General features: G+C 38.0%; 1 protein-coding gene across 1 annotated transcript; it reads left to right on the top strand.

The window, feature by feature from the left end:
- Positions 1-673: 673 nt before the first annotated feature.
- On the top strand, positions 674-11,556 carry LOC128687390 (uncharacterized). Its single transcript, XM_053774849.2, has 7 exons — positions 674-721; positions 2,208-2,302; positions 3,772-3,823; positions 6,665-6,747; positions 7,175-7,357; positions 9,080-9,290; positions 11,374-11,556. Exons 2-6 carry the CDS (start codon positions 2,228-2,230, stop codon positions 9,248-9,250), a joined length of 564 nt encoding a protein of 187 aa, XP_053630824.2. The 5' UTR covers positions 674-721; positions 2,208-2,227; the 3' UTR covers positions 9,251-9,290; positions 11,374-11,556.
- Positions 11,557-12,484: the final 928 nt, after the last annotated feature.

Below are 12,484 nucleotides of genomic sequence, written 5' to 3'. Positions count from 1 at the left end.
CAGCACATGGTGGTGTGCACCACCTCTCCGTCTTTCTGGAGCTCCTTCTGTCTCCTCTGTGAACACTTCTTTGAATCTCTTGTTGAGTTCCTCACATACTTCACGGTCATTTCTTGTTGTCTCTCCTCCTTCCTTCCTTAGCCTGATTATCTGGTCCTTGACTGTTGTTTTCCTCCTGATGTGGCTGTACAACAGTTTCGGGTCAGATTTGGCTTTCGCTGCTATGTCATTTTCATATTGTCTTTGGGCCTCCCTTCTTATCTGTGCATATTCGTTTCTGGCTCTACGACTGCTCTCCTTATTCTCCTGTGTGTGTGTGTGTGTGTGTGTGTGTGTGTGTGTGTGTGTGTGTGTGTGTGTGTGTGTGTGTGTGTGTGTGTGTGTGTGTGTGTGTGTGTGTGTGTGCGTGTGTGTGTGTGCGATTGTGCACATTCTTTAATTTCATCCTGTTCCCTATTTGCATGTTTTATAACATGAAAGTTGATCTCGAATTAACCAAGGTGGGTAACATCTCTTAGCTTGTAAATAAAAGCAAGAACTCTTAATTTAACCCCGAAAAACACTTGTGTAAATGTATAAAAAAACAGAGGCGTACTTTACCATGATGAAGAAATTAGATATCATGCATACGCAGGAAGTGAGTCATCTTACAATCAGTATAAAGCTTACAGCATCTCCAGGCTCAGCACCTTAGCTCTCCTGCAGTCTACGCTTGATTGTGGTACGTGACAAGTCACTGGAAGGTCCCGGAGTGTACTGTATGCCTGTAGAAAGGTACTTGGGTATACCATGTAGGTGTAGGACGGTCCCTGGGTGTACTTTATGCGTGTAGAAAGGTCCCTGGGGGTACTGTGTGAGTGTAGGAAGGTCCCAGTGGGTACTGCGTGGATGAAAATCCCTGAGTGTACTATGTCGGCACTGAAGGTTTCATAGTGTAGAGTATGGGTGTAGGAAAGTCTCAGGGTGAAATATGTGTGTGTGTGTGTTTGTGTGTGTGTGAAGGAAAGTTGCTTAGTGCACTGTGGCAAACGTAGGAATGTCCCAGAGTGTACTATGTGGATGTAAGAAGCGCTTAGTGTGTGATGTGTGGGTCGAAAGGACCGCAAGTGCCTTCTGCGGATACAGAAAGGTGCAGGAGTTGATGGTTCGTGGGTGTATGAAGCAATGATCCTGTTGTAAATCACTGAAATGGAAGGAAATCTGTTAATATTTTTATCCACTCTGACAGGATTATTCATCTACTCTTTCTCCATTGTGACATCTTTTGAAGATAGGTAAATTCTACAAAATTCTACGTACAGTCAGTAAACACACATTTACTTCTCTATGTCATTTTTAATAGTTCTTAGTTCTGAAATATTTCCTCTCATCCTAGGAGGCCTGGTCTGAGACCAGGTAGTGGGGAGACAATCTTCAAATCCATTAACAGACCAAACAGCAGATACGAGTGTGTATTGTGTGGATGTAGAATGTAGAAAGGTGCTGCACACTAACAGCACCTTTCAAGGCAGGTGAAATTGCTGACCTAGAAAATGTACAGAGAACTTTCACGGCGCGCATAACGGAGATAAAACACCTCAATTACTGGGACCGCTTGAGGTTCCTGAACCTGTATTAGCTGGAACGCAGGCGGGAGAGATACATGATTATATACACCTGGAAAATCCTAGAGGGACTAGTACCGAACTTGCACACGAAAATCACTCACTACAAAAGCAAGACTTGGCAGACGATGCAACATCCCCCCAATGAAAAGCAGGGGTGTCACTAGTACGTTAAGAGACCATACAATAAGTGTCAGGGGCCCGAGACTGTTCAACTGCCTCCCAGCATACATAAGGGGGATTACCAACAGACCCCTGGCAGTCTTCAAGCTGGCACTGGACAAGCACCTAAAGTCGGTTCCTGACCAGCCGGGCTGTGGCTCGTACGTTGGTTTGTGTGCAGCCAGAAGCAACAGCCTGGTTGATCAGGCTCTGATCCACCAAGAGGCCTGGTCACAGACCGGGCCGCGGGGGCGTTGACCCCCGGAACTCTCTCCAGGTAAATTTCAGGTAATAATAACAACAACAACATTCATAATAATAAGAAGAATAAGATTATTATTATTATTATTATTATTATTATTATTATTATTATTATTATTATTATTATTATTATTATTATTATTATTATTATTACTACATGTTTATCTTTATTCCAATCAGGTCCTTTAGGACGTCACGAGATGCATGAACAAAGATTTTGCTGCTGCAGCTGTTCCATCCGCGGAGCCTGTTACTCTATTGCTGGAGGGAAGCTGGTAAGTGCCAACACGAACTTCTCTTACTTTAAACAGTGCCAACACTGGCTGCTCTTATTATAAATAGTGCAAACAAAGGGGTACAGTTACTTTATATAGTGCCAACACCTGTTTCTGCTCCTATAAACAGTACCACAACAGTTTGAATAAGCTTTAAAACTTTCTAAAATTTATGTGAAAGTGAATTAAGGCTGCAGAAGGTAGACAACAATCATCCAGGGAGGTGCTACACTCTTCTCATGACAATGTGAAGAGAACATTTTTGAAACATTTACGATTTTCCCAAAAAAGATGAATCTGAAACAAGGTAAACTCACACACACACACACACACACACACACACACACACACACACACACACACACACACTATATATATATATATATATATATATATATATATATATATATATATATATATATATATATATATATATATATATATATATATATATATATATATATATATATATATATATATATATATATATATACGTCGTGCCGAATATGTAAAACTGGTCAATTAGCAAGAACTCATTTAAAATTAAGTCCTTTCTGAAATTTTCTCTTATACGTTTAAAGATATATTTTTTTCATCAATGTTAATGTAAAAAATTTTAATTTTGCACCAAAAGAATCTTAGAAAACTTACCTAACCTTATTATAAAAACAGAAATTTATTATAGCCTAACCCAACTAAATATATTTTAAATACGTTTACAATAATTTAGTACTAAACAAGCACAGTGAAATATATTTTTTTTCGTTAGATTCAGAATGATTTGGGCGAAATTATTGGATACACAAATTTTCACTTGTCCTATATGGCAAGATGAGCGTTGCTATTTAAGCCAAGATCGCAAGTTCTGCCTATTCGGCACGACATATATATATCTATATATATATATATATATATATATATATATATATATATATATATATATAAATGTATATATATATACACATATACATACATACGTACATACATACTTACATAGAAACATACATACACACATAAGATCAAGAGGGAAACACGTTTTCAGATGCGCCTCATAATCTTAAGATAGATATGAATGTGATGGGTCTTAAAAGTCTTGAAAGCTTATAAAAAGTATATAAAAAAGGTCTTGGATGTCTTTTTTATATACAGTATTTTATATATCGTAGAACTCAGAACATTTCTCGCTTTATAAACCTATTTGCAAAACTACGAGTGAGTGAAAGAGAGAGAGAGAGAGAGACAGAGAGAGAGAGAGACAGAGACAGAGACAGAGAGAGAGAGAGAGAGAGAGAGAGAGAGAGAGAGAGAGACAGAGACAGAGAGAGAGAGAGAGAGAGAGAGAGAGAGAGAGAGAGAGAGAGAGAGAGAGAGAGAGAGAGAGAGAGAGAGAGAGAGAGAGAGAGAGACAGACAGACAGACTATCGTATTTCTTGATTTTTTATCTTGTTCTTTTTCGTCTTTTGTTTCAGCTTATTTTGTTAAACGATGCGTTGTTGATGTGGTATAACCTCCTACTGGAAGGTGAGTGTCTCTCAGGGAGGGTAGGGAGGGTGGGAGGGAGGGAGGGAGAGAGGGAGGGGAGGGAGGGAGGGAGGGAGGGAGGGAGGGAGGAGAGGGAGAGAGGGAGGGAGGGAGGGAGAGAGAGAGAGAGAGAGAGAGAGAGAGAGAGAGAGAGAGAGAGAGAGGAGGGATGTGGGTGGCCTTACTGTTATGTACAAGGCCAATATTGTCAAAATACCACACTTGGATCCACTTCGAGGACAGCGCGAAACAAGCTTTTATGCCACAAGACGGGCAGAAAGCAGCAACTTCACTCTGGCTGTACCCTTCTCCAGAACATCACTCCATCTGAGATCATACATACCCAGGATGACTCGAGTATGGAACACATTCGTTCAGCATAATGATGTCAACGAGATAACGTCAGTTGATCAAATGAAAATGCTGGCCCACAGATGGCTCCAACTTCATCCTGTTCCCTACTTGTATGTCTCATAACAATAAAAATGCTTTCAAATGAGCTGATGTAGGTAACAGCTCTTAGCTTATCAATAAAGTTAGGAATCCTTAACCTGTAAATAGCTTGTCAATAAAGCTAGGGATCCTTAACCTTGTCAAACCATGTGTAAACAAAAAAAAAAAAAAAAAAAAAAAAAAAAAAAAAAAAAAAAAAAAAAAAAAAAAAAAAAAAAAAAAAAAAAAAAAAAAAAAAAAAAGAGAGAGAGAGAGAGAGAGAGAGAGAGAGAGAGAGAGTAAGGGAGGGAGGGAAGTGTGGAAAGGATGTGAGGAGATTAACAATAATGTGTTAAGAGTACCAATATTACTGATAGTGAGAGTCAGTGATACTACTGTCAATATTTTTTTTTTTTTTGTGGTTAATTTTATTTTGGGTAAGGGGGAAATACATGGAAATGAAGATCAGTTTATTCAGAAGTTTAAGAATAAGACAGATGTTGGTAAACACAAATGCTTATCAATATATTCATAGTTGAGAAATTAATTTTAGTTTAGATTTATGGAATGAGACACGGTCCAAGTCGGACCGAAACGTCGTGGTAAGCTCCTCTCTCCTATGTACGTGTTATTGATGTAACAAACGTGATGGGTTGTATTTTGTTATTTTCTTAGGAATATTGCAGATAAGTTTTTTGGAAATATTTAGTGTTAATTCTGATTATTGTATTTGTTATTTTTTGCTTTGTAAATTGCTGAAATGGGTCATCACTCCCCTAAGTACCATGAAGGTAAACATTTTTGAATCATCTAACAATATATTGGCACTCTTCAAGCACTGGGAAAAAATTTCAAACTCACCTGCTTAGCATTTCAAATTAGATTTTCCCTTAAATCAAAGACAATTTGACTTCATATGCGGCTTATCTGTAATTGACGCTTGATTTATTTTGATGGAGGTAATGTTTGCATATTCAAAAATTTAGGCATCATTTCATATATTGTCTGTTTTCTTTAAATTCTTCGACAAATGAATAGCATTTTACTTGGAGCAAAATAAAGGATAACCCATTATATATTATACATTCAGAACTGTTTAAATACTAGAAATCAATATGTAAAGTTTGTATAGATGGAAGCCTCTAGTAAGTGTTTTGTGACGTAGTGGGGTTAGGCAAGGCAGTGTTTTATCTCCTGTTTATTTCAATTTTATATTGACGACATTATTAATGATATATTTTTTTACAAAATAAGATTGTTCCTTGAGAGCAACGAAGGTGAATATTCTTGCCAACTCTGATGACAGTCTGTTAATTAATTGCAGGATCACTACGTCCAATTAAAATGCATTATAATAAGCTTTGTGTTTTGATGTTAGGCGGCAGCTAATGATAAGCAAGAGGTAAACCAAATAACTTATATATAACAGTGTCGCCTGTAGAATAAATAACTGTGTGTTAAAGTAGGGACACGATGAATTGTGTGTAAAAAGTTGTGGTGTTAGTGTTATTGCTGCCTGTAAGTATTAACTGGATGCAGAAGTTTTGGTGCTGGTGTTATTGCTGCCAGTATTAGCTAGGTGTAGAAGCTGTGGTGTTAGTATTATTGCTGTCAGCATTAGCTTGATGCAGCAGCTATGGTGTTGGTATTATTGCTGTCAGCATAAGCTGCGTGCAGCAGCTATGGTGTTGGTATTATTGCTGTCAGCATAAGCTGCGTGCAGCAGCTATGGTGTTGGTATTATTGCTATCAGCATAAACGTTACAAGAGTCTACATTTGTTAATAATATTTCCTTGCAACATTTTGTGTATAGTGAAGTATATGTATATGTGATTAAATTGTGATTGTTGTGTATCTTATTGAATGTGTGATCGACTGATTCACTACTACTATCCTTACTACCAATACTGCTGCTATTATTACTATTCCCGTTACTGCTATTATTCCCACCTTCACTATTACTATTGCTAGCCCAACTTCTGTTACTACTACTATTATCACTACTACTACTGCTATTACTATTGCTACCACTACTACTACTTCTCCCACTACTACTATAACTACTTCTAATTGTATTACTACTACTTCCACTGTCGTTATGACTATTCCTACAACTACTGCTTCTTCCACCACTAATCCCATTACTATCCCTACTTATATTACTACTAGTTCCACTGTCGCTACGACTACTATTAGTATTGCTACTACTACTACTACTACTAATACTACTACTACTACTACTACTTCTACAGCTTCTCCCTACCACTACTCCCATTATTTTTCCTGTTTTTATCACTATTACTTCCACTATCGCTACGACTACTACTACTTTTGCGACTAATGTAGCTATTAATAATGCTACTACTACTACTACTACTACTACTACCACTACGATATTATTCTTGCAGGTGGCACCTGGACGATGGTTCACTTCGTGATGGTTATCATTGAGATGCTCTTTTGTTTGATTCTCTTGGTCGGCTTGAGACTCGTGAGTATATTCACTTTTCTTCTTAATGCTTCATTTTCTGTATTATTTATAGACTTAAGCCAATGTATATTTATGTGAGGCTCTAAACTCGGTTTGGAATGTTTGTGAGTTGGATCTGCAAAGCATGGGCAAGTAGGCCTACCGCAGTTGTACTTTACTGGTAAGTTATTCTTGAAATAAAGAAATCTACACCAAATCAGAAGAACCATTAGTACTATTATTGGTTTAAATAGCGTTAAACTCGTGAGGGTTATACAACTCCTGGGGAATGGGTAGGCAAGTAGGTATAAACCAAGGTGGTGAGGTCAGGCTCAAGTGGGGTTAACCCCAAGTGAAGTCAGCAACAACGGATCAAGACCGTTTCACTAGCTTCAAGGTGCTCAGCCCTTCAACTGAGAGTCTGATAGTGTTGTGGTACTGCCAACAGAGGCAGCGGAAACTGGTGCTGTCGTGGGTGTGGTCGTCCGCGTTGATCCTGGTGGTGCAGGTGGTCATCGGGGTGGTGCTAGTCGTGAAGACGCTTGGCAAGACCCGCTACCTCACCTGGCTCATTCTCTACACGGCCGCTGACATCTACATGATCTTCGTAGTCAGTTCCTACGGCATGTTGGTGAGTTGTGCTACTTCCTTAATTAACAGTGATATCCCATTCAGTCTGTTCTGTTAGTTTACTTGCATATGGTACATTCCCAACTATTCTACTTCCCAATTGATCTACTGCCAATTAGTCTACATCCCACTTGATCTGCTTTCCTTTAGGGGTTGTCTCGAAATGGTTACCATTTGCTAAGTGCTATGCATTTTTCAAGAAAAATGATAAATTATATATACTAAAGGGCAAATAAAATACATATAAAGGTAACAGTATGCCCGATATTAAATATGAAATTATGAAACTCATATATTCACAGACCACTCACATAGATCCCTCACAGGTTAGGTTAGGTTAGGTTAGGTTAGGTTAGTTTAGGTAATCAACCTAACCTAACCTGTTTTAGAAAATCAGCCTTATCACAGTTTCGACTAGGTTGTTTACTTATGGTTTCGTTGGGTTTGTTTAGGTGAAATAAGGTTTGCTTGAGTTACTTTAGTTTAGGTTAGTTAAATAAGATTTGATTGCATTAGATAAGGTTACATAAACCAGTGAGATACCAACATATCATAATGAATATACTCTGCATACTAAGGGGCTTTCTGCACGCACGCCTAAATGTCACACACCTACATACAAACATTGTGTCATACTGAAATAAATTATTATAATCAAAAAGAAGCGCTAAGCCACAAGGACTATACAGATACTGAAATAAAGAATCTTTTATCTAGGAGATGCACACCTGTCAGTGTATTTACAATGAAAGGACAGACACATTTCTCGGTACATATGCAATGAGGCAATGTAAAGTGCTGGGCGTGTCTGAACTATTCCCCAATGCAAACGCCAACTTACATATGGCATACACTTTTATACATAGAATACACTGACGTAAAGTATACATTTATCATTAATTTCAAGTGTTTCTTAATAGGTCGCAGTGACGTAATATTTCATTTTCCAGTTAAAAGCCCCACTGTAAGACAGATTTACAGATCCACTGTACATTTAAACACAGGTACATGTAATTTTTGTAATACACACTCCAGCATGTAATGAGAATTAATCATGGGAAAACTATTATTAAAATAAAAAAATGCATATAAAACAAACTATTCAGAAATGAATACTTGCTACTGCATTCATGGGGGAAGAGCTAAACCCGTAAGGATCATATAGGCTCTAAAGAATGGGAAGTCATCAGGTTTAATTCCAGATACGGGGCTGACGCTCCAGTTCCTAGCATCAAGAGGTGTAAACAAGGAATAGCAGAAAACTGACGCACTTCCCCCAGCAGTAAACTGCTTCCGAAAAAAAGTATATATATTTCATTACAAGACCACAACTAATTTTGCGAGCGAGAGCGAGTTAAAAACACACAGTGTAAAGCCAAGGTTTAATTATTCACTTGGTGGCAATTTTCCTGGCGTATTTGGCTTCAAAAACCTCGGCGTAATTGCGTTTGCACCAACACCAGTCCACTTATTATTATATTCACGGGGAAGGGCTAAAATCGTAAGATTTATACAGTCTCGGAAATAGGGTTGATCTGAGGATGGGTACCCTAATTCTTCAGATCAAGAGCCCTTTCCCGTTAGTGTAGATTGTAGCTTGGAGTATACATGTTAGTTAAAGGGTACATGTGTAACGAATGTGACATAACTGAGACCACGTTTAGCTGTCCAGAAATTTTGTGGAGTATACAGTCGCAGATATTTACGTTACAATGTTTTCCAGATGGATCGTGACGATCGGGAGAGACAGAGGCTAGAAGCATGGGCACAGTTTGAACGCAGCCCGGAAAACCACTTAACGAACCGTCAGGAAACACAGGAGAGCGGAGACGCACAGGTTGACGACACTATACAAAAATGTGGAAGAGCTTGCGTAACGGAAGACTCTAACTGACCCTTCAGACACACACCAACACCGAATTGAAAGCGAGAGAGTAACTAATTATAAAAGTTCCCATATGTATGGAAAATTTTCCGAGCCATCAGATATGCACGAAGTCTCTCCGGAGCCTGAGACATCAGTTTATCCGGTAAGTAACATCATGCGTGAGACATCTTACAGTTTACGAGATGGACCACTACTGAGCGCCTCCCCAAGGCCACAGCCAATCCTGTAAGTGCGTCGGTGTCTGAAAGCATTCACCTTGCCGAGAAAAAGAGATAATTTTATCAACAAATGGGGAAGTGGACACTGCAGGTGAAGGTTCGCGTGAAGACGGATGACAACGAGTTGAGGCAGTAACATGAGGTAGTGGATTTCATGCGACGATGTTGTTCCGTTTTGATGTTCGTGACAAAAAGTCAACTCTGATATTTTATGACTTAAACATTAATAATATTAAGTTTATGAGGAAAGCTAAAACTGGAAGAGTCAAATGAGAAGGGATCAATATTTACCCAAGAGAGAGAAGGGTAGCTCCAGGAAGTTTGATCAGAAGCCTTTTTTTTTTTTAAACGGCTCAAGCAGTTGAACAGGTATAAGACAAACGTGTACTCATCAAGTTGTACTCACCAAGTTGTACTCACTGAGTCGTATTATTCGGGAGGGGGGGTCTTTCCACCTGACCCTGCCTTCTAATCTACTTTTATCACTTTTACTGGGTTCTAGGCTTTGGAAAATTATTATTCCTGCACTTAAAGCTGTGTACTGAATTCGACGAGTGAAGTTGGAAAAAAGAGAAAGTTGTAATATTGCAACAACCATATTCGTCGTTGAAGGAAACGCATTCTCCTCCTCCCCCTCCTGCTTTTCCTTCTCTTCTTCCCCCTTCTCTTTCTCATCCTCCTCTTCCTCATCCTCCTCTTCCTCATCCTCTTCCTTCTCCCCCTCCTTAGTTACTGGACCCCAGCTGCGTCTCTGGGAACTGCAGCCGAGAATATAGAGGCAGCGACTATTAAGTGGATCAAGACACAGCAATCTGAACACAGTGTACTTCATGTACATAACGAATTAATTATGTTGTAGGTTTCCTTTAATTTACATACGTGTGTTATGAACATTATCATTATATATATATATATGTGTGTGTGTGTGTGTATGTGTGTGTGTGTGTGTGTGCGTGTGTGTGTGTGTGTGTGTGTGTGTGTGTGCGTGTGTGTGTGTGTGTATGTGTATGTATGTGTGTGTGTGTGTGTGTGTGTGTGTGTGTGTGTGTGTGTGTGTGTGTGTGTGTGTGTGTGTGTGTGTGTGTGTGTAAAACAACCACTGTGAAAGAATAGGGAAATTCCAAGCCCTTTCGTAACCTCCTTGATAACGTGAGAAGTCACGAAAGCACTTGGAATTTCATTATTCTTTCACAGTGGTTGTTTCGCATATTCTGATATCACCTGTTTACTGTGATCTTATTGCATATACATATATATATATATATATATATATATATATATATATATATATATATATATATATATATATATATATATATATATATATATATATATATATATATATATATATACATTTTGGGGTCCACCTCTGGTGTAAATTGTGGGACCCACAGCCTCGGAGAAGTGGATAAAAAGACTTCAAGGAAGAATATTTGGATTTCTTCCTGAAGCCGTTTGAATATTCCACTTCCCCTACCACCCCATCTTTTCATTCTTTTTTACCAATAAGTACATTTTATTACATAATATGGTAATATACACGTATATATATATATGTATATATATATATATATATATATATATATATATATATATATATATATATATATATATATATATATATGTATATATATATATATATATATATATATATATATATATATATATATATATATATATATATATATATATATATATATTATATATATATATATATTACCTCATTTACATTAAATATTTGGAACTTCGCTTTTATACCGAAATTTTAATACAAATACATCCTTCATGTATAATTTGTATAAATACAAAACCTTTGTCGTGTTATTGCACTGATAACAGGCCCACGAGCTCTGTTGTTGTTACCGATAAAAAAATAATAAGTTCCCCACTAATAACACACCAACTTCTAAGGTTCCCATGAGAAGACGTGGCTGACCAAAGCTGCTTCTGAAGTTATTATGAGAAAACACTGCTGAAGTTTTACTTCAAGAAAGGGAAGTCATAGCAGGATCTTCGCTTCCTCAATGGGTGCAAATAATGTGACTTGGTACCTTGTTTGTACGTTTTAAATAAATTTGTTAAAAGATTAGCATATATACAGTGTTGTTCTGTTGGTTGCTTTTTTATGTAGTATTAACCACTTCAAATCATCTCGTTCACAGGAACGTTCATGAGATGTTCCTTTTTGCACTAGACGTACACTGGGCGTTCATCTTCTACTTTGACGTTCATTGGACTTTTTCGTACATTGAACGTATTCCTTATTTTACACTAAACTTACGGTGGACGTTTATACGGACACTAGACCTACACTCAATCTGTATCTTAGCACTACATGTAAACTGGGCGTCCATTCTGGCCAAAGACGTACACTAGGCGTGCGTGAATAATCCTGGTACTATTACCAGATCAAAGGCACACAGTACCAAGTAGTTAATAATCAGTACATGTGCAACACCTGGGTATCTCTTAAGATATCCGAATGTAGCCTGTGGTCCATCCTGGCACTCAACGTGATTTTTCCGCCAGTCTAGTATCCTCAAGCTCTCTTCAAGCGAAAAATCACCAGGATAATCTGGTTATGATACAAGGGAAGCACTCAATCCCATTAACAGAATCACCAATTTTTTTCAGCCGCTCATAACGGACCGTCTGTTTTGACAAGGAATATATGTATGATTTTGTGAAAGTGTACCAGATAATTTTGAGATATGTTTCACAACGTGTTAAAAATAACGCATCAGGGAGACAGTAATAACCTGGTAAGAAAAGGTGGGATTTTTGTGGAGAGAGCATAAAGCAGCGGTTCCCAGACTTTTTTAGGTTGCAGCCTCCCCTTGGCTCCCAGGCCACATCCCCATCGCTCACCTCCCCCAACGCACACATACGAACACACCTCTTTCTTGGTATTAGGCTTATTGCAAATTCAATCTAACACTATGATCAAGCGTATTTATTTCACAAATAAAAATTAACATAGTAAACCAATGTATTTAACAATACGAATTTGTAAATTTACATC

Source organism: Cherax quadricarinatus, chromosome 40, assembly GCF_038502225.1.
Source record: "Cherax quadricarinatus isolate ZL_2023a chromosome 40, ASM3850222v1, whole genome shotgun sequence".
NCBI lineage: Eukaryota > Metazoa > Arthropoda > Malacostraca > Decapoda > Parastacidae > Cherax > Cherax quadricarinatus.
Note: the sequence above shows the minus strand (reverse complement) of the source record. Positions and strands in the feature narration are given on the sequence as shown.